Raw genomic sequence first — 17,436 nt, 5'->3', positions numbered from 1 at the left:
CTGTGCCCCAGGGACACTCCAAAAGCAGAGGAATCGGGGGCTAGAATCCCTGCCTCCCAGCAGGGTCGGTGTCTGAGAGAGGTGGTATGAGAGCAGTGGCCTTCCGGTCTGAGCACTGGACCCCACGGGCAAAACCAAAGACACGGCCTGGAGTCCAGCTCTGGAGACAGCCTGTGCCCTTGCGAAGGCCGCCTGCTGCTCCAATGCACCATCCCCACAGCATAACCCACGGACACAGACAACAGGTGGCGCGGGCAGGTGCTGGGGGTGGGAGCACCGGGGAGTGGTCAGTGGGGGGGAGAGACTATATGTGATACTTTGAACAAAGAATTTAAATAAGAAAAATAGATTAAGAATGAAATGGAAAAAACACAACACAAAGCACAAGTAGATTTTTATTGATTTCAGAGAGGAAGAGGGAGAGAGAAATATCCATGATGAGAGAGAATCATGGACCTGCTGCCTCCTGCAAGTGCCCTAACCTGGAATTGAACCCTGACCTCCTGGTTCATAGGTCGCCGCTCATCCCGAGCCATGCCGGCCCGTGTGTCCTCAGATGGCGCACCGCCTCTCCCCGTGTCCTCAGACGGCGTACCGCCTCTCCCTGTGTCCTCAGACGGGGCACTGCCTCTCCCCGTGTCCTCAGACGGCGTACCGCCTCTCCCCGTGTCCTCAGACGGGGCACTGCCTCTCCCCGTGTCCTCAGACGGCGTACCGCCTCTCCCCGTGTCCTCAGATGGGGCACCTCCTCTCCCCGTGTCCTCAGACGGCGTACCGCCTCTCCCCACGTGTCCTCAGACGGGGCACTGCCTCTCCCCGTGTCCTCAGACGGCGTACCGCCTCTCGCCCTCGTGCTTGGCGCGGTGGTACTTGACGTAGTCGCTGTGCAGCTCCTTGAAGCCGTCCCGCATGCCCGGGGGCAGCGAGGCGCGCAGGAACTGCACGTCGGGCTCGATGCAGAGGTCCAGGATGAGGTAGATGCCCTCCTGCAGGTGGCACTTCACGGCCGGGTACAAGGTGACCTGGCGAAGGACATGCCCGTGAGCGCGAAGGCGGGGCCAGGCTACGGAGGCAGGCCCGGCGAGGAGTTCCCACATCTGCCTCCAACTTAACACACCGTCTTACACCAGCTGACATACTGAGCATGCCTATCTCAAGCTCATATTTCAGGGAAAAACAGAAGCCAACTCAAGTGCACAAAAACCTGGGCTGAAGCACCACAGGGGTCGCTTCAGGTAAATAAGCACGTGACGGCCATGTGTTTACTGGGAGCAGGAAAACTTGGACTCTGGCCCTCGCTGGTGTGGCTCAGTGGTTAGAGTCCCAAGGCCTCTGGCTTCTAAGGTCAAAGGTGAAAAACCGAGATGCACGAATGAGACCCGAGCGAGGCCAGGGAGCCGGCTTACCTTCTGCACCTCGGTCACGTACTGGGCCACCATGAAGGGCGAGAACACGGCGAAGTCCTCGGCCCGCGCGGCGAGGTGGCTGTACATCCGCTCCACCAGGCGGGCGCACGCCAGCACCCCCGGCAGGTCCTCCGCACCGCCTGCAGGGCAAAGCGTGTCCGGGCCCGTGAGGCCCCGCGTGGGCGCTCCCTCCTGCTGATCCCACCTGGTCCCCGCGGCCCCACGTTCCTCACAGCTCTCCTCTCTCCCGCTCTTTAGCTCTTTGTAAAGGGAAGAGCCCTGACTGGTGCGGCTCAGTGGATAGAGCGCCGATCGGCCTGCGGACTGAAGGGTCCCGGGCGTGTACTGTGGTTGTGGGCACATCCCCACTAGGCGTGTGCAGGAGGCATCTGACCCTGATTCTCTCTCATCGTTGATGTTTCCCTCTCCCTCCCTCTCCCTTCCTCTCTGAGATCAATAAAAACGTATATCTGTATAAAAAGAGCAGCTTACTGATTTTCAGAGAGAGAGAGAAAGGACGCCGAATTACCTTTGTCTCTCTGCCGTCCCTCACGTATCACGGACAGCACCAGCCGGTGGAAGCAGTTCAGGAAGGAAGGGATGGCCTTCAGCATCACCTGGAACGAACATGGACACAGGAGGTCAGGGCACCGGGTTGCGGACTCCGTCCCCAGTGGGGGGCGTGCAGGAGGCAGCCGGTCCATGGTTCTCTCATCACTGAGGCTTCTTTCTCTCCCTCTTCTTCACCAAAATCAATCAAAACACATTAAAACCAAAAAAGAGAAAGGAACGGCTGCTGTCCGGCCCTCACCTTGGGGTGGCCCTCACCTTGGGGTGGCACTGCAGGATGGCGAAGAGCACGCTGTGCACCCGCGGGAAGACGCGCCCCAGCTCCGGGGGCGCCAGGCGGTCCAGGGGCACGGCCAGCAGCACGCCGAAGGCCAGGCTGACGTGGTGCGGGCTGCGGATGGCGCCCTCCCCGCGGCGCAGCAGCGCGGCCAGGACGTCCAGGACCGACTCCACCACCGCCACGGCCGCGGGCTGCTCCTGGCACGCCTCCCGGGTCTGCAGCTGCGGGAGGAGGAGGGAGGGAGGGAAGGTGGTTCTAGAAGAATCAACAACAAAGCCCGAGGCGGCGGCGGCGGCAGGAAGGGAGATGGCCTGAGCCAGGCTGTCCCCGCTCCCGTCTGCCCGGTGAGGTCCACGGGCAGGTGGAAGCGACGAGGCCGCCCTGTCCTGGGTCTGGGCGGAAGAGGGGGGGGATCGGGGTGAGGGGAGCCCACACTCACAGTCAGGGCCGTGATGATCTGGGGGCTCGCCCGCCAGAACAGGCTCGCCTGCCCCTCGCTGACCGGGCAGTCCAGCAGCAACTTGATCAGCGTCAGAGCCGACAAGATGGCCTGCGGAGAGAGAGGAGAAACGTGGCAGAGACCACCCCGCCGAGACCCCCCTGGGACCGAGCGGCTGCTGGTGCCCCATCCGTGTGCCGGCTGGGGGAGACCCGGCTGGGGGAGGCCCAGGGTGGGGGTGGGGGGGTCACCCACCGGCCGGTCCGCGCTCCAGGCGTTCCTGAGGTCCAGCCCTCGGAGCACACACTGCAGCACCGCCCGGAAGTCCTCGGTGCTCCCGGCCTCCAGCAGGCGGGCGAGCAGGGCACCCAGGTGGGGCTCGATGGCCTGCATGGCTGGTGCTGGGACTGTGGGGTCTGCGGGGAAGACGGGACCAGAAAGGGGAGGGGGGTACATCAGAGTGGCCGCGGGCCGACACAGGGAGCAGCCGGGGACCCGCAGGGCCCGGCATCCCCAGCCAGAAGGCGCTCCCACACGACGCCCACCCGGCGGGCCTAACACGGACGGGCGGCTGTTACTGTTCCAGCCGTGGGGCCGCTGCAGGCTGTCCCCATCCTGCACCCCGTCTTTACCTGCTGCGTCCAGCACTCAGGGCAGAGGGACCGAGGGCTGAGACGTGTGTTCCTAGTTTCCCACAAGCTGTGCGATCCCAGATTCGGGGTCTCCATGCCCCTCAACCCCCTCCCCAGTGCAATGGGCGCCCCAGCCCCAGCCCCAGCTCCTGGGGCTCCCCCTGCGGAGTGTCGGCCTCACTCCAGGCTCACCCGCCACCCCCCTGGCCTCCGGGCCCCTGCAGGCCGCTGCTAACGCCTGCCCCGCCTGCCTGCACCTGACCTCTGGCCCAAGAGGAGCCCTCTTACCTGCGAGGACCCGTCTCACGGAGTGGAACACGGCGTCGAGGACCGGCTCCCCCGCGGGGTGCAGCTCGGGGGCCCACACGAAGAGCGCCAGGAAGTGCGTGGCGGCCCCGAAGGCCGGGGCGTCCCGGGCCAGGGCGGGCAGCTCGGCCAGCAGCTGCGAGTACACGGTGCGGTAGAGGGTCGGGTGCGAGAGCCGCGTCCCGTCCGGGGTTTGGGACGTCTCGGTCTCGGTCTCGGGGTGCAGGCCCAGGTCGGCCTCCAGGAGCGCGCTGACCGCGGCGAGGGGGGCGGCGGGCGGGGGGCCCCGGGCCGGCCAGGGCTGCAGCGCCGCGCCCGCCCGCAGCACCGCCTGCCGCAGCAGCCCCGGCAGCACCTCGGGGGCCTCGGGCTGCGGCCTGCGCTCCCGGACCACGGGCCCCAGGGCGCGGCACAGGGCGGTCAGCGACACCAGCAGGAGCTGCCGGCCCTGGGGGCTGCGCTGCCCCTGCCGGGCGCCCGCGGCCGCCTCCGAGAGGAAGGCCAGGATCTTCCCGAAGTTGAGCACCAGGCTGTGCTTGGCCTGCACCAGCGCCTGCAGGAGCTGCTCCACGAAGGTGCCGGCCGCCTGGAGGAACTCCCGCCAGGGGGCGGCGTCCCCATCCACGTCCCCGTCCCCGTCCACGTCCACGCACCGCCCGCGGCAGGCCCTGAGCAGCGAGGTCAGGACGATCTCGCAGAGGTCGCTGGCGTACATGACCTTGAGCACGGCGCGGCCGCTCCTGGCTCTCTGCAGGCGGCCGAGGAGCCGGTAGCAGGCCGTCAGGAACCTCAGGGCCAGGGAGGGGGAGCAGGAGCCCCCCGGGGAGGCCAGGGCGGCAGACAGCAGCAGGAGGAAGTAGCGTGCGTGGCAGGGGGCCGCCAGGCTGTCCAGCTGCAGGGCGGACACCACGTCCAGCAGCCCCAGGAGGCGCCCCAGCGGCCCCTCCTCCAGCCGGACGGGGAAGCCGCCCTGCACCAGGGAGAGGAGGTTCCGGGCCACGTCCCCCCTGGGCTCCGGGCCTTCGGGACCCGCCTTGGCGAGCCCGGCTTCCCAAGGAGCCATGTCCGCGGGGTCCTCCTCGAAGAGCCAGGGCAGCTGCTGGCGGAGGGGCCCCGGGTCCCCCCGGACGCCCGCCCGCAGGACGCCGGCGCACTCTTCGGCGAGGCGGGTCAGGAAGGCGGCGTGCAGGGTCTGCAGCTCGGGGAAGACGGGGCTGTGGAGCACGGCCTGGGAGAGCTTCCCCAGCGTGACCCGCGGCTCCCCCTCCTCCCCCTCCTCCTCCTCGTCGGCGGCGGGGCCGTCCGGGGCTCCGTTCACGGGCAGCGTCCTCAGCAGCACGCCGGCCAGGTCCCGCACGTCGCCCGGCCCGAGGTAGGGCGCCAGGATGGTGAGGTTGGACACCACCAGGTGCCAGTGCGCCACGGGGTACGTGCCCGCACTCACCGTCCCCGTCTGCCCGTCCCAGGGAGCCGCCGCCGCCGCCCCCCGGGCCAGGCTGTCCCGGCCGGAGGCCAGGATGCAGGCGGCGTCGGCCCGCAGGGTCCCCAGGGCCTCTTCAGATGGCGCGGAGCCGGCGGCCTGCACCAGTGTCCTCTTCATTCTCTGCAGGTAGAGCTGCTCCAGGCAGTGCCTGCCCACGGAGTCGAAGCGAGCCGCCACCTTCTCGATCTTCCTCCAGCGGCGTGCTTCCACGCCCGGGAGCAGCGGGGGGCGGTCTGGGCGCTCCGGGGCCTCAGCCTCGAGGGCCGCCGCCGCCGCCGCCGCCGGGGCGCCATACCGGCTGCAGTTCAGGCCGAACGCGGCGTCCGCCTGGGCCCAGGCGTGCGCCAGCAGCAGCGCGGCGTCGCTGACCTTCCGCAGCCACAGCTCGGGGCCGGGGCCCCGGGGCGCCGGCAGGAGGCCCAGCAGCGGCCGCACCAGCTCGCGGAGCATCCGGTCCATGGCGGCCCGCGTCCGCCGGACCACGGGCAGGGGCGTGCCGGCGTCCGGGCACGGCGCGTGCACCAGCAGGCAGTGCAGCAGCGCGCTCAGGGACAGCGCCTGCAGGGCCGCGTCCGCGTCGCCCCGCAGACGGGGCAGGACGGAGGCCTGGAACGTGTCCAGCACGAGGGCCCACGCGTCCAGGATCTGGCCGGGCGGCAGGTCCAGGAGGCAGTCGCGGAGGGCCGAGGCGGGGCCGGCGGCCAGCACCGGGGGCCTCGGTGCCTCGGGGGCGGCGGCCGGCCGGCAGACCACCCCCAGCACCCCCTCGAGCAGCCGCGGCAGCTGCCGGAGCCGGGCGTACGTCTGGAAGAGGGTGCGGAGCAGGGCCTCCTGGGCCCTCCTGGTCCGCGGCTCCGTGGCGTCGGCGCCCAGCCACGCCGCGGCCAGCAGGCCGTCCAGGTCGGGCTCCAGGATGAGGTGGTTCAGCGACAGCAGCGCCCGGAGGCAGCGGAACCAGGCGGGCACGGAGGCCTGGGGGCGGCGCACCAGCAGCTCGGCCACGCGGCGGTAGAAGCGGAACTGGGCCTCCCCGTGGCGGATCTTGTCGGCCGCGATGTTGTAGATGTTGTTGCCGGCCACGGAGGTCAGCAGCTGCTCCACCGCCAGGAGCTCCGTGGTCCAGTCCGACGTGGACAGGCCCGGCTCCGGCTCCGGCCCCTCCGGCAGGCGGGCCACCCGCAGGCAGCCGAAGAGCCGGGGCAGCAGCTGGAAGCACAGGAGCTGGGTGCCCTCCTGGAGGTAGGCGTCGAGGAAGAGCCTGTACAGCAAGGCCGCCGAGCCGGCCACGACGGCGGCGCGGAGGGGCGGCTCACATAAGCCGGCGTCCGCCAGCCCGGCGATCACGGTGCCGGCGGGGGCCAGCAGGCTCTTCATGGCCCCCCTCTTGGCGTCCTCGGGCGGCGGCTGGTCCAGGAGCTCCTCCTTGTAGGACGCGAGCAGCTCGGGCTGGAAGGCCCCCCCGCGCAGCACGGCCTCCAGCTGGCTCCGGAGGTCCCGGCTCAGCGCCGGCCGCAGCTGGCCCGGCCCGGCCTGCGCCCACGTGCCCGCCGAGAGCAGGTGCCGGAGGAGCAGGCAGGGCTGGAGCAGGTGGCCGGTCAGCTCCCCGAAGGCCCGCCTCGGGTTGACCTGCTGCTGCTGGACGGAGAGGTACTGGCCCAGGGCCAGGTGGATGACCTCGAACAGCGGGGTCACCATGGCGGTGGCCTCCGGCTGCCGGCAGGCCGCCCGGCACAGCTGGCTCAGCAGGGCCACCAGCAGCTCCTGCCGGGCCGTGTAGGTGACCGCGAGGGCCGGCGTGGACAGGATGGCCTGGCAGCAGCTGAGCACCGCGCCGACATGCCTCTGGGACCCCGAGAGGGAGAACTCGGCGATCTTCTCATTGATGACCTGAGCATTAGGAAAGCAAGCAAGCTCGTAACTGGCCCTAAACCACCCCAACACTCCTCCTCACCCCCCACACACAAAATACAACAAATCGATCCACTCTCTCTTGCCGCCCCCTGGTGGAGGGGACAATTTGCATCTTAGCATTTTACTATGTAGGATTTTATTTCTTTCTCCCCCGCCTTGACATTTCCTGCAAATCGATATAATCGACCCTAACACCAATAAGCCTCCAGCGCTGACAGAAAGTTGAGAGACATGCATGTCACACACATGGCACTGCTCGAGGGATTCCCACCTTGACCAGGGAGATCTGGAGGGTGACCGTCTTTCCTTCCTTGAGGAGGCGCTGCAGCTTTCTGCTACGCAGAACATTATCTATATAGACCCACAGCCTTTCAACAATGTCCTCCCTCAGCTCCAGCTTCTTCTTATAAAAGGAGACCAGCGATTGCCTTGCCCAATCCAGTAACACCTAAACGTGGGAGAAGAAGAAACAGACTCGGAAAATAAGTGAAGCTATTTGCGGGGAAATAAAAACGCCGGGCATCGACAGAGACAAACCAGGTACCACCAGATCCCAACGCCAGGGGCACCATCCCCTCTCACCCCCGCCTTCGGTAATAGCCTACGACACAGATGCTTTCACATCGTAAAGTGATTATCATCACAGAATAAAAACAACTTGGTCTCATCTGAGGTCAAAAAAAAAAAAGCTTCACGCTGAGACCGGTTTGGCTCAGTGGATAGAGCGTCGGTCTGCGGACTGAAAGGTCCCAGGTTCGATTCCGGCCAAGGGCATGTACCTTGGTTGTGGGCACATCCCCAGTAGGGGGTGTGCAGGAGGCAGCTGATCGATGTCTCTCTCTCATCGATGTTTCTAACTCTCTATCCCTCTCTCTTCCTCTCTGTAAAAAAATCAATAAAAAATATTTTTTTTTTTTTAAAACTTCAAGTGAAAGCCTAGCAGTTTCTTTTAACTTCTCTATGTAGTTATGCTCTATGTTTCCTTCCCCAGCTTTTTCTCTCTTCTTCTAACTTTTTTTTTTTTTTTACTAAATGTCAACATGCAGTCTACATAACTGGGAACGATAGCAGGTTATAGAAACGTACATTTCCCGTTAAACTTACTTGCTCTTTGTTGGGAAGGATGCACTGGTGGGAAATCCAAGCAAAGTGCGCTAGCTTTAGTTTATCTTCCCAGGAAGTTTTCTTGCTTTTAAGCTTAAGGGAAATGCCAGAATAAACGGCAGCCATTGCTCCACTTCACCTGCAATGGAACACGATGGAAAAAGTCAAGGGCACACTCAACAGGCACCAGGAAATGAACATTACGAATCTTACTGTCTACATAATACATGTGTGTATGTATATATATACACTGAGTGTCCAGATGATGATGATCTCTCAGGGCATCGTAATCTATGCTCAAACATCGCATCCTCAAAGGTAAGTGAGTATGCATGAACTCAACTGGGCAAAACCCAACGGAAGAAGATCCATTCATGCCGAAATCGGTGTGGCTCAGTGGATAGAGCTTTGGCCTGCGACTGAAGGGTCCCAGGTTCGATTCTGGTCAAGGGCATGTACCTTGATTGTGGGCACATCCCCAGTGGGGGTGTGTGTGTGTGTGTGTGTGTGTGCAGAAGGCAGCTGATGGATGTTTCTCTCTCACTGATGTTTCTAACTCTCTCCCTCTCCTTTCCTCTCTGTAAAAAATAAATGATATATACCGTATATATAAATAAATAATCGCAGTCCATGCATGATTCTAATATAAAACTGTCAAACCGAAAGCATTTACAGTTGGATTGCTTGCACTTTTTAAATAAATCCATGGGCTCTGAAATCCTACAGACCCCCCTTCAGAACGTCCCCTCAACACGGAATGAGCAAACGCTGGTGAAGGGCGCTTGCATGGAGCGTTGTACCCCTCCCTCCACCGGACAGGCCCCTTCAGGCGCTGTCATTTTCCTGTTTTGTCAAAACGTCCAGCAGCACCCAACAACGAGTTCCTTTAACTCCCAAGTTCAGTAAGTTTGTAGCCATCGCCCGGGCTACAAGGTAGTTAGTTACAAAGTGTCTGCACAACTGGCTGCAAAGACGCCCAGGGACCCTCCTCCGGCATCTACCCCACGCTCCGCTCGGGGTACCCTCCCTCCAGCCGACCCAGGAAGGGGGGTGCCCAGCCCGAGGCGGACGGCGATCCCCGCGATTTCTCACGCAAAAGCTGCTCACGCGCGGCTACGGGCGGAATCCCGCCCAAGGAGCGAGCACGACCCCGGGAGGGGCCGGGCCGGGGGCGGAGGGTCTCCCGCAAGGTAAGCGGCTCGCCTCGGGGCCCACCCTGGGTAGGGGCCGCGGGTGCGGGCGGCCGGCCGTCCCCAGGTTGGGTGCCCCCCTCCAGGCGGATCCTGGATCGGATCTAACCTGTCCGCGGTCCGCGGTCTGGGGTCCCCAGGTTGGGGCTCCCCTGTGGCCCGGGGAGGCCGGCGAGGATGGAGATCGGTCCCCAGGTTGGGGCTCACCTGTGGCCGCGGGCGGCCGGCGAGGAGGGAGATGGGTCCCCAGGTTGGGGCGCCCCTCCAGGCCCGGCCAGGACGGGGATCGCGGGCGAGGGCGGCCGTCGGGGCTCCGGGGATGCAGCACCACGTGGGCCCGGCCCCGTTCCTTCCGACAGGCGGCGGCGGGCCGCGCGGGGCGGGGCGTGGCCAGGGGCGGGGCGCGCACGCCAGGCATCGCCAGCCGAGCGCCGAGGCGCCGCGCCCATTGGCGGAGACGGCGGCCCGAGCGGCCCAGCCCGCGCCGCGCGCTCCGCGTCCGTCCGTCAGTCATGGGGCGGCCGCCCAGAGCCGCGGCGGGGGCGGCGGGGCGCGGGGCGCGGGGGCCCGGCTGAGCCGCCCGGCGACGCGAGACCCTGCGGCGGGGACGCCGGAGGCGGAAGCGGCCCGATCCCGGAGGCGGCGGCGGCGGCGGCGGCGGGGGGAGCCGGAGCCGCCTGGGATGCTCAGTGCGTGCGGGGCGCGCGCGGGCGGGGAGGCCGGGGCGGGGGTCGCGGGCCGGGCGCGCGCGCGGGCGGGCGGGCGGCGGGGCCGGGGGCGCGCGGGCGGCCGCGGTGGGGGCGGGGCGGGCGGGGCCGGCGCTGCGCGGGCGCGGCGGCCGCGCCTCCGCCCTGGGCCTGCGAGTCCCGCGCGGGCGGGCGGGCGGCCGCGGGCGGCGTGGCCTGCGATCGGCGGCGGCACCTGGCCCGGGCGGCGGTGCGTTCCCGCGCGGGGTGGGTGGGTCCTGCCGGGTGTGGGGGCCGGACGATCGGCTCGGGACGGCCCGCCGGGCGCGGGGGCACCGGTCCCCATCTCCTTCTGGCGGAAGGAAGAAGGAAATGTCTTCGGGCCGAACTCCAGAGTCAACTTCGCACATGGTGGTGGTGGGCGGAGGATGTGCAGCCGCTCCTGCCGGTGACAGGGAGATGGTCGCGGGGGAGGGAGGCTGGTTGTGGGGGGGTCATTGCCGGCGGATCCCCACCTGCAGGGTTCTCCGTGCGGGGCTTCCACGCCTGACAGCCGGGGGAGAGTGACTGGGGCGCTCAGGCGGGACTCGCGGTCCCCGGGCTTTTGGGACGCGTGTGGGGTGAGGCGTGGGTCCGCCTCGCGTGGATGGCGAGGTCGGACAGGGGTGTCCTGTTAGACTTGGCGGAAGTGGAGCCCGGAGAGCTGGCTGCGTTCTCCCGGCACTTTGTGCGAGCGTCTGTCTGGGTCGTGCGCATCGCGGGGCGGGCGGGCGCGTGGGCTCCTAGGATTCCCAAAAGGTGGGTGCCAACCCCGCGCCGTCCTAGATTCGACCCCTGACCTTGCAGGCTGGGGCCTGGGACTGATCCCTCAGGCTCAGGAGCAGCGTTTGGGTGCTGTGTTGGGCGGATCCGCAGGGGCGGAGGTTGCGGTCTGTAAGGTGACACAAGTGTGCCCTATACCCGAGTTGGGGGTGGGGGGCTGGGGGGCCGCCGTGCCCCCCAGCCTAAGCCCGGGCTCTGTTTAAACATCTTGAAAAATGAGAGTAGGAAGGGGAGTTTGGCCACACTTTTAAGCTCAGAGAAACTTGGCGAGGTGGGTGGGGGCTTGGGAACCACACAGACCTGAGGTTACAACCATGGAGCCATGCGACGTGGGTGGATCTGGGACAGGGGACCCCAGGCAGGACTAGGGTCGGCGGCCATGCCTGGCGCCGGGGAAGCACGCTGCGAGGATGGCCTGTTGGCTGTTACCCTTCCCCTTCTGTCAGAGTGCCTGCCAGGTGCCTGAGGGCCTGAGTTCCTTTGGTGACATGTGAAGTAAACAAGCTTTGGTTTTCGCTACCAAGATTCTGTCCTTCCTGCTGCCTTGAAAGCCACTGTTAAACCAGAAAAACCAAAGCACTTTTCTTGGTGATCGGCGATGAGTCCGATGGGACGGTTCGGGGGCTCCTGCCTCTGAGCGGTGAGGTCTGTGGGTGCTGCTTTCCCCCTGAAACTGGGTGCAGGTCTCACCTCGCTGCTCAGAAGCTGCGTGTGTATTGCGGGGGTCGGGGGCTTGTATGTGGTTGGGTGTTGTTGTTGTTTTTTTAAAAAATATATATTTTTATTGATTTCAGAGAGGAAGTGAGAAAGAGACATCAGTAGTGAGAATCATTGATTGCTGCCTCCCGCACACCCCACACTGGGGCTCAAGCCTGCACCCCGGGCATGTTCCCCGACTGGGAATTGAACCCTGACCTCCTAGTTCATAGATTTGTGCTCAACCACTGAGCCATGCCAGCTGGGCTCAAGGAAGCGTTCGGAAGGAAGAGATGGTGCAGCTGAGCTGAGCTGTGACGCGTGGGTGGGCCGTAGCCTAGCCAGGTTGGAGGGCCAGTGTGGGTGGCTCCAGTGATGCTCCATCCACTGAGCCAAACCGGCCAGGGCTCCCTCTCATTTTTTAACTTGAAGGAGGCTTAAGGAAGGCGTACTGGCGAGACTTTGAAAACACCACAGAGACCTTCCATTCAGAAATCTTTGTGTTTAGCAGGCTATTAAGTTTCCTTCTGGGAAGATGTATTGAAATGTATCTCTATCTTAGTGATCGGACAGTGTTTGTCAGTGATAAAAAGTAGCTCTTCTTTTTGTTTTGTTTCTTTAACAAAGTATTAGCGTTTAGTCATCAGAAATGTTTTGGGACACGTGGTGAGCTCACCTCTGAAAGCTGAGGTGCTGATGTTGATACACAGTAACAGGCACGCTCCAGAGCTGTGCCGCCTGTCCATTATCCATCGCCCCATGTGGTCACTTAAATTTAATGTAACTAAAATGTAGCATTCAGTTCCCTCATTGCACTGGTGTTTGGGGGCTGGGGGCTGCAGACTAAACAGTGTAGACCTAGAGCAGCTTTGTCAGTGCAGGAAGTCGAATTGGATAGTCCTGCTGGATGAAAAATTGGAGGTTGTTTCTCTCCCTCTCTCTCTCTCTCTCTCTCTCTCTCTCTCTCTCAGGCCTTGCTCCCTTCTACTCTCTCTAAAAATCAGTGGGAAAATATCCTCGGGAAAAATCTCTCTCCAAGCACCCCTCCACTGACCATAGATAGCATTGCATTTGAACTTGAGAGGGTGGAGTTAGGTGCCATCATCTTAAACGTGCGCCGGGTTCCCAGAAGTCTTTGCACCCCACGCTCCTGTGGTTTCTCCTGAAAGGTTGTTACTATGAAGCAGGGAAATAATCACGTCCCAGATTTACAGAGCAACTTTGTTGGAGGATTCGCTACACAGCAGGCGCTATTGACCCATGAGAAAGAGATACATACATATTGTGTGAGAATCCTCCTTTTAAATTCCAGAAATACGGATCATGTGACATACAGGGAAAAGTTCTATGATCACCTCTTTTTTACCTGGAAAAGTTAAGGCATTGTATGGAAGTTTAAAATCCTGGGAAATTCTGAAATTTCAACAAAGATATAATAATTATATCCAAACTCAATTTATATTTTAAAGACTTTTATCATTTAAAAGGCGAAGCAGGTTAACTTGAAATTACAATATATGTCTGAGTCTCTCCAGTGACAGGTCTATTTTAAGGAATTGGGTTGTTTTTTTTAATGTGTCCATTTATGGATATTATTACTATGGAAATCAATTGTGGAGGGGGGGAACTGACTTCTCTACAGATTTTTATTTTATTTTTTAAACAACTATTTTTTTATATTTTTTTTATTGTTTTTTTTACATAAAGGAAGGGAGAGAGATAGAGAGTCAGAAACATCGATGAGAGAGACATCAATCAGCTGCCTCCTGCACACCCCCTACTGGGGATGTGCCTGCAACCGAGGTACATGCCCTTGACCGGAATCGAACTTGGGACCCTTGAGTCTGCAGGCTGACACTCTATCCACTGAGCCAAACCAGCTAGAGCCAGATTTTTATTTTTGAGAATTTTTAAAACATGTTTTTACTGATTTTTAGAAAGACAGAAGCATCAATGTGAGAGAGAACCATGGATCAGCAGCCTCCTGCACGCCCCCCACTGGGGATTGAGCCGGGCATGTACCCTGATCGGGAATCGAACCGTGACCTCCTGGTTCATAGGTCGACACTCAAGCAACAAGCCACACCGGCCAGGCATGTCTCTGGTGTTTTCGTTGAGGCTGTAAATGAGAGTTAAAACCCGCTTTCCTGCCCTTAACAACCCCAGTCCCACCCTCGGAGAAGATGCCGTGTTGTAAGCGCTGTTTTGGATCCATGGAAATGGCCATTTGGACAGGTTTGTTAAAATGAGGATTTACAAACCAGTTTCCAGTGATCCCAAATGTGGCCAGATTTCCCTAGCGTTCCTATTCACGCCCTGCTGTGTTGACCCCAATTCGGCTCTCCTATCTTCCCCCTTCCTCCCCCGCAGACCCGCACACACATTGTCACACCCCGAGGACACTGTGTCACCGCAGGGCCTGTTCCCGTGTCTCCGTGTTCCCATCTCCCACATCAATGTTCTTCTTTAGAGATACGGTCCCTGACTCCCCTCTTACTTGGAACACGGAGGGACACGCGTCGATACAAGGTACATCCCCATGGCGACGAGAGATGGGTCGTGGGAAATCTGGGCAGATTTTAGCCTCGGCTAAAATACGAGGAAATGGGGCTGCTTCGGGCGAGTTTGGAGACGGAGCATTCTTGAAGTTGGATGAAAAGCAGCTTTAGCTGGAGGGCTGGGGGGGGGGGGGGGCAAAGCTGGTGGGTTGATGGAATGGCCCTGGCTTCGGGCCAAACTGGGACAGGCCTGTCGACATCTCTCTGCCTTTAATTTTTTTTCCTCTAAATATAACGTTGAACCAGGATCTCGGGGCTGAAAGTGTTTACTTACATACGCACACACACACACACACACACAGACGAGATGCTTAAGTGTAGCCAGGTTAGGGACCCAGGAGGATCTTGGGAGCCGACAAACTGATACGGTAGCTAACCACAGAGAAACTGGTCTGTCTTCATTGATGAACAGGTGCATGCGGAGCAGGGACCCCCACTCTCCAAGTAGCAGCATTCTTACGTTAGCAATTACAGAGTCTTCATTTAAAAATAACCGAAGCAAGAGGAACAGTTGTGATCATCTGAACAATAAAGATTTATTAAATTTTGAAAAATAATAATAATGGAAGCCCTGGCCGGCGTGGCTCTCAGACGGAAGGGTTACATGTTCTATTCCCAGGTTGGGTCCCTGGCCTCGGTGGGGGCAACCAGTCGTTGTTTCTCTTGATGTTTCTCTCCCTCTCCCTTCCTCTCTGAAATCAATGAAAATATATTTATTTAAAAAGGGGGGGGGGGGGGCGGAGAGCATAGCATTCCCTGTCCCCATTAGCAGCCTCTCCCTTTCCCGGCATCTCGTCATCTCGTTCCTGAATTCCCCAGGTCTTTGCTTGGTGCCGCCTCCCGCCTGCTTCTCGGCCTGGGGAGCCGGCAGGAGCCCAAAGGGCCCCACATCCCGCTGGTCTTGTGTGCGCGTTGAATGTGTCTAAGGAAAAGCTTGGGGGGGGGGGGGGGGTGGAATCTGGGCGTTCAGTGGAGTCGGGGTGACCTGTGGGGTTCCACCACCGGCTGGTTCTCGAGGAATCTGTGTTGCTTCTTAGCAGCTTACGGGGCTGGTCCCTTCCTAGCATTGATTTGCCACGAGGGAAGCATCCCAGCTGGACGGGATGCGCCCCCAGATCCCTGACGGCCCCGTGTTCTGGTCCCCCTCCCCCCCTCTAGGTCATGAAACGGGTGCGCACCGAGCAGATTCAGATGGCCGTGTCCTGCTACCTCAAGCGCCGGCAGTACGTGGACACCGACGGGTCCCTGAAGCAAGGCCTGCGCCTGTCCCAGACCCCCGAGGAGATGGCAGCCAACCTCACCGGTGGGTGCGGCGCTCCGGGCCGGCGGCAGGAGGCAGGGGGAGGCACAGCAAGGTCCCTTCCGCTCCGAAGCCAGTGAAAATATGTGTTTTTAAATACCTCCTTTGCCCGGCCGGCGTGGCTCAGTGGCTGAGTGTCGAACCAGGAGGTCACAGTTCATTTCCAGGTCAAGGCACAGGCCCGGGTTGCAGGCTCCATCCCCAGTAGGAGGCAGCCTATCCATGATTCTCCTCATGGATGTTTCTCTCTGAAATCAATAGAAATATCTGTTTAAAAGAATAATAATAATAATAATAATAATTCTTTCTCCATCCCCATCGTGTGCCTTCTCCTTAGTCCAATCAGAGTCCGGCTGTGCCAACATCGTGTCCGCGACCCCGTGCCAGGCCGAGCCCCAGCAGTATGAAGTGCAGTTCGGGCGGCTCCGGAACTTCCTCACCGGTGAGTCCTCAGCACCAGGAGCCTTTCCCGGGTTAGAACAAGTCCTGCGGCCCTAGCCAGTGTGGCTCAGTGGATAGAGAGTCAGTGTGTGGGCTGAAAGGTCCCAGGTTCAATTCCGGTCAAGGGCATGTACCTTGGTTGTGGGCACATCCCCAGTAGGGGGTGTGCAGGAGGCAACTAATGGATCTCATAGATGTTTCTAACTATCCTTCTGCCTTCCTCTCTGTAAAAAATCAATAAAATATATATTTTAAATAAAAAATAGCCAAAACTTGTTTGGCTCAGTGGATAGAGCATCAGCCTAAGGACTCAAGGGTCCCCAGTTGGATTCCGGTCAAGGGCATGTACCTTGGTTGCGGGCACATCCCCAGTAGGAGGTGTGCAGGAGGCGGACGATCAATGTTTCTCTCTCATTGTTTCTAACTCTCTATCCCTTTCCCTTCCTCTCTGTAAAAAAAAAAAATCAATAAAATATATTTAAAATAAATAAGAAAATAGGGTCCCGACCCCGTGTTGTGTGCCGGGGCGATGATGCTGACTGTCGAGCCCTCCCCCTTTCCGTTGCAGATTCCGACTCGCAGCACAGCCACGAAGTGATGCCCCTCCTGTACCCCCTCTTCGTCTACCTCCACCTGCACCTGGTCCAGAACAGCCCCAAGAGCACGGCCGAGAGCTTCTTCAGCCGCTTCCACGGCATGTTCCTGCAGAACGCCAGCCAGAAGGACGTGGTGGAGCAACTGCAGGCCACGCAGACGCTCCAGGACATCCTGTCCAACCTCAAGCTGCGCGCCTTCCTGGACAACAAGTACGTGGTCCGCCTGCAGGAGGACAGCTACCACTACCTGATCCGCTACCTCCAGAGCGACAACAACGCCGCCCTGTGCCGGGTCCTCACGCTGCACATCCACCTGGACGTGCAGCCCGCCAAGAGGACCGACTACCAGCTCTACGCCGGCGGCGGCGGCGGGGGCGGCGGCGGGGGCGGCTCCTCGCGGGGCGAGGGCAGCGGCCTGGAGCCCGCCGACGTGCCCGGCCCGATCCTGCAGAACGAGGCCGCGCTGGACGTCCTGCAGGAGAGCATCCGGCGCGTCAAGGAGGGCCCGCCCTCGCTCACCACCATCTGCTTCTACGCCTTCTACCACACGGAGCAGCTGCTCAACGCTGCCGAGATCTCCCCCGACGGCAAGCTGCTGGCGGCCGGCTTCGACAACTCCTGCATCAAGCTCTGGAGCCTCCGGTCCAAGAAGCTGAAGGCCGAGCCGCACCAGGTGGACGTGTCCCGCATCCGCCTGGCCTGCGACGTCCTGGAAGAGGAGGTAGGGGTGGCGTTCTCCCTTCCCTGCGCCTGTCTCGCGCGTCTGCTTAGAATGTTCTTTCCAGACGGGACTGATCTTACCGAGAAGGGGCTTCTTGACTTCGAACCCTCATCCGATAGCAAATGAATGCCGGGTAACCTGCAGCCATTGAATTATGCCCATGCCTAACCTCAGAAGAGATGAAAATTATTATTTTGGCAAAACCGGTGTGGCTCAGTGGATAGAGTGTTGGCCTGCGAACGGAAGGGTCCCAGCTTCGATTCTGGTCAAGGGCATGCACCTTGGTTGCGGGCAC

The 17,436-nt window shown here is 61.2% G+C and overlaps 2 protein-coding genes across 8 annotated transcripts in view; one reads left to right on the top strand and one right to left on the bottom strand.

Annotated features, from left to right (window-relative positions):
• Positions 1 to 382: 382 nt before the first annotated feature.
• On the bottom strand, positions 383 to 9,690 carry URB2 (URB2 ribosome biogenesis homolog). Its single transcript, XM_084868670.1, has 10 exons — positions 9,529 to 9,690; positions 8,132 to 8,270; positions 7,299 to 7,475; positions 3,616 to 7,003; positions 2,951 to 3,111; positions 2,696 to 2,806; positions 2,235 to 2,477; positions 1,936 to 2,023; positions 1,407 to 1,546; positions 383 to 1,022 (listed from the first exon to the last, which is right to left on the bottom strand). The coding sequence occupies exons 2-10, from the start codon at positions 8,255 to 8,257 to the stop codon at positions 825 to 827; spliced, it is 4,632 nt and encodes a 1,543-aa protein (XP_084724796.1). The 5' UTR covers positions 8,258 to 8,270; positions 9,529 to 9,690; the 3' UTR covers positions 383 to 824.
• A 164-nt stretch (positions 9,691 to 9,854) lies between these two features.
• Positions 9,855 to 17,436, top strand: part of TAF5L (TATA-box binding protein associated factor 5 like) — an 11,755-nt gene continuing 4,173 nt past the window's right edge. For 2 of the 7 annotated variants that reach the window (XR_014793587.1, XM_084868719.1), the window contains exons 1-4: positions 9,855 to 10,010; positions 15,242 to 15,386; positions 15,721 to 15,825; positions 16,393 to 17,141. Coding sequence is in view for 6 of the 7 variants with exons in the window: in XM_084868719.1 (XP_084724845.1) it covers positions 15,245 to 15,386; positions 15,721 to 15,825; positions 16,393 to 17,141 (996 nt within the window). In the remaining variant the exon portion in view is untranslated. The other 5 variants (XM_084868720.1, XM_084868722.1, XM_084868721.1 and 2 more) reach the window with 5 other exon arrangements.

The sequence above is a fragment of the Pipistrellus hanaki genome (genome assembly GCF_964339955.1).
Source record: "Pipistrellus hanaki genome assembly, chromosome: 20".
In the NCBI taxonomy this organism is placed as follows: domain Eukaryota; kingdom Metazoa; phylum Chordata; class Mammalia; order Chiroptera; family Vespertilionidae; genus Pipistrellus; species Pipistrellus hanaki.
The sequence above is the reverse complement of the archived record's forward strand: the minus strand, read 5'-3'. Positions and strand labels throughout refer to the sequence as shown.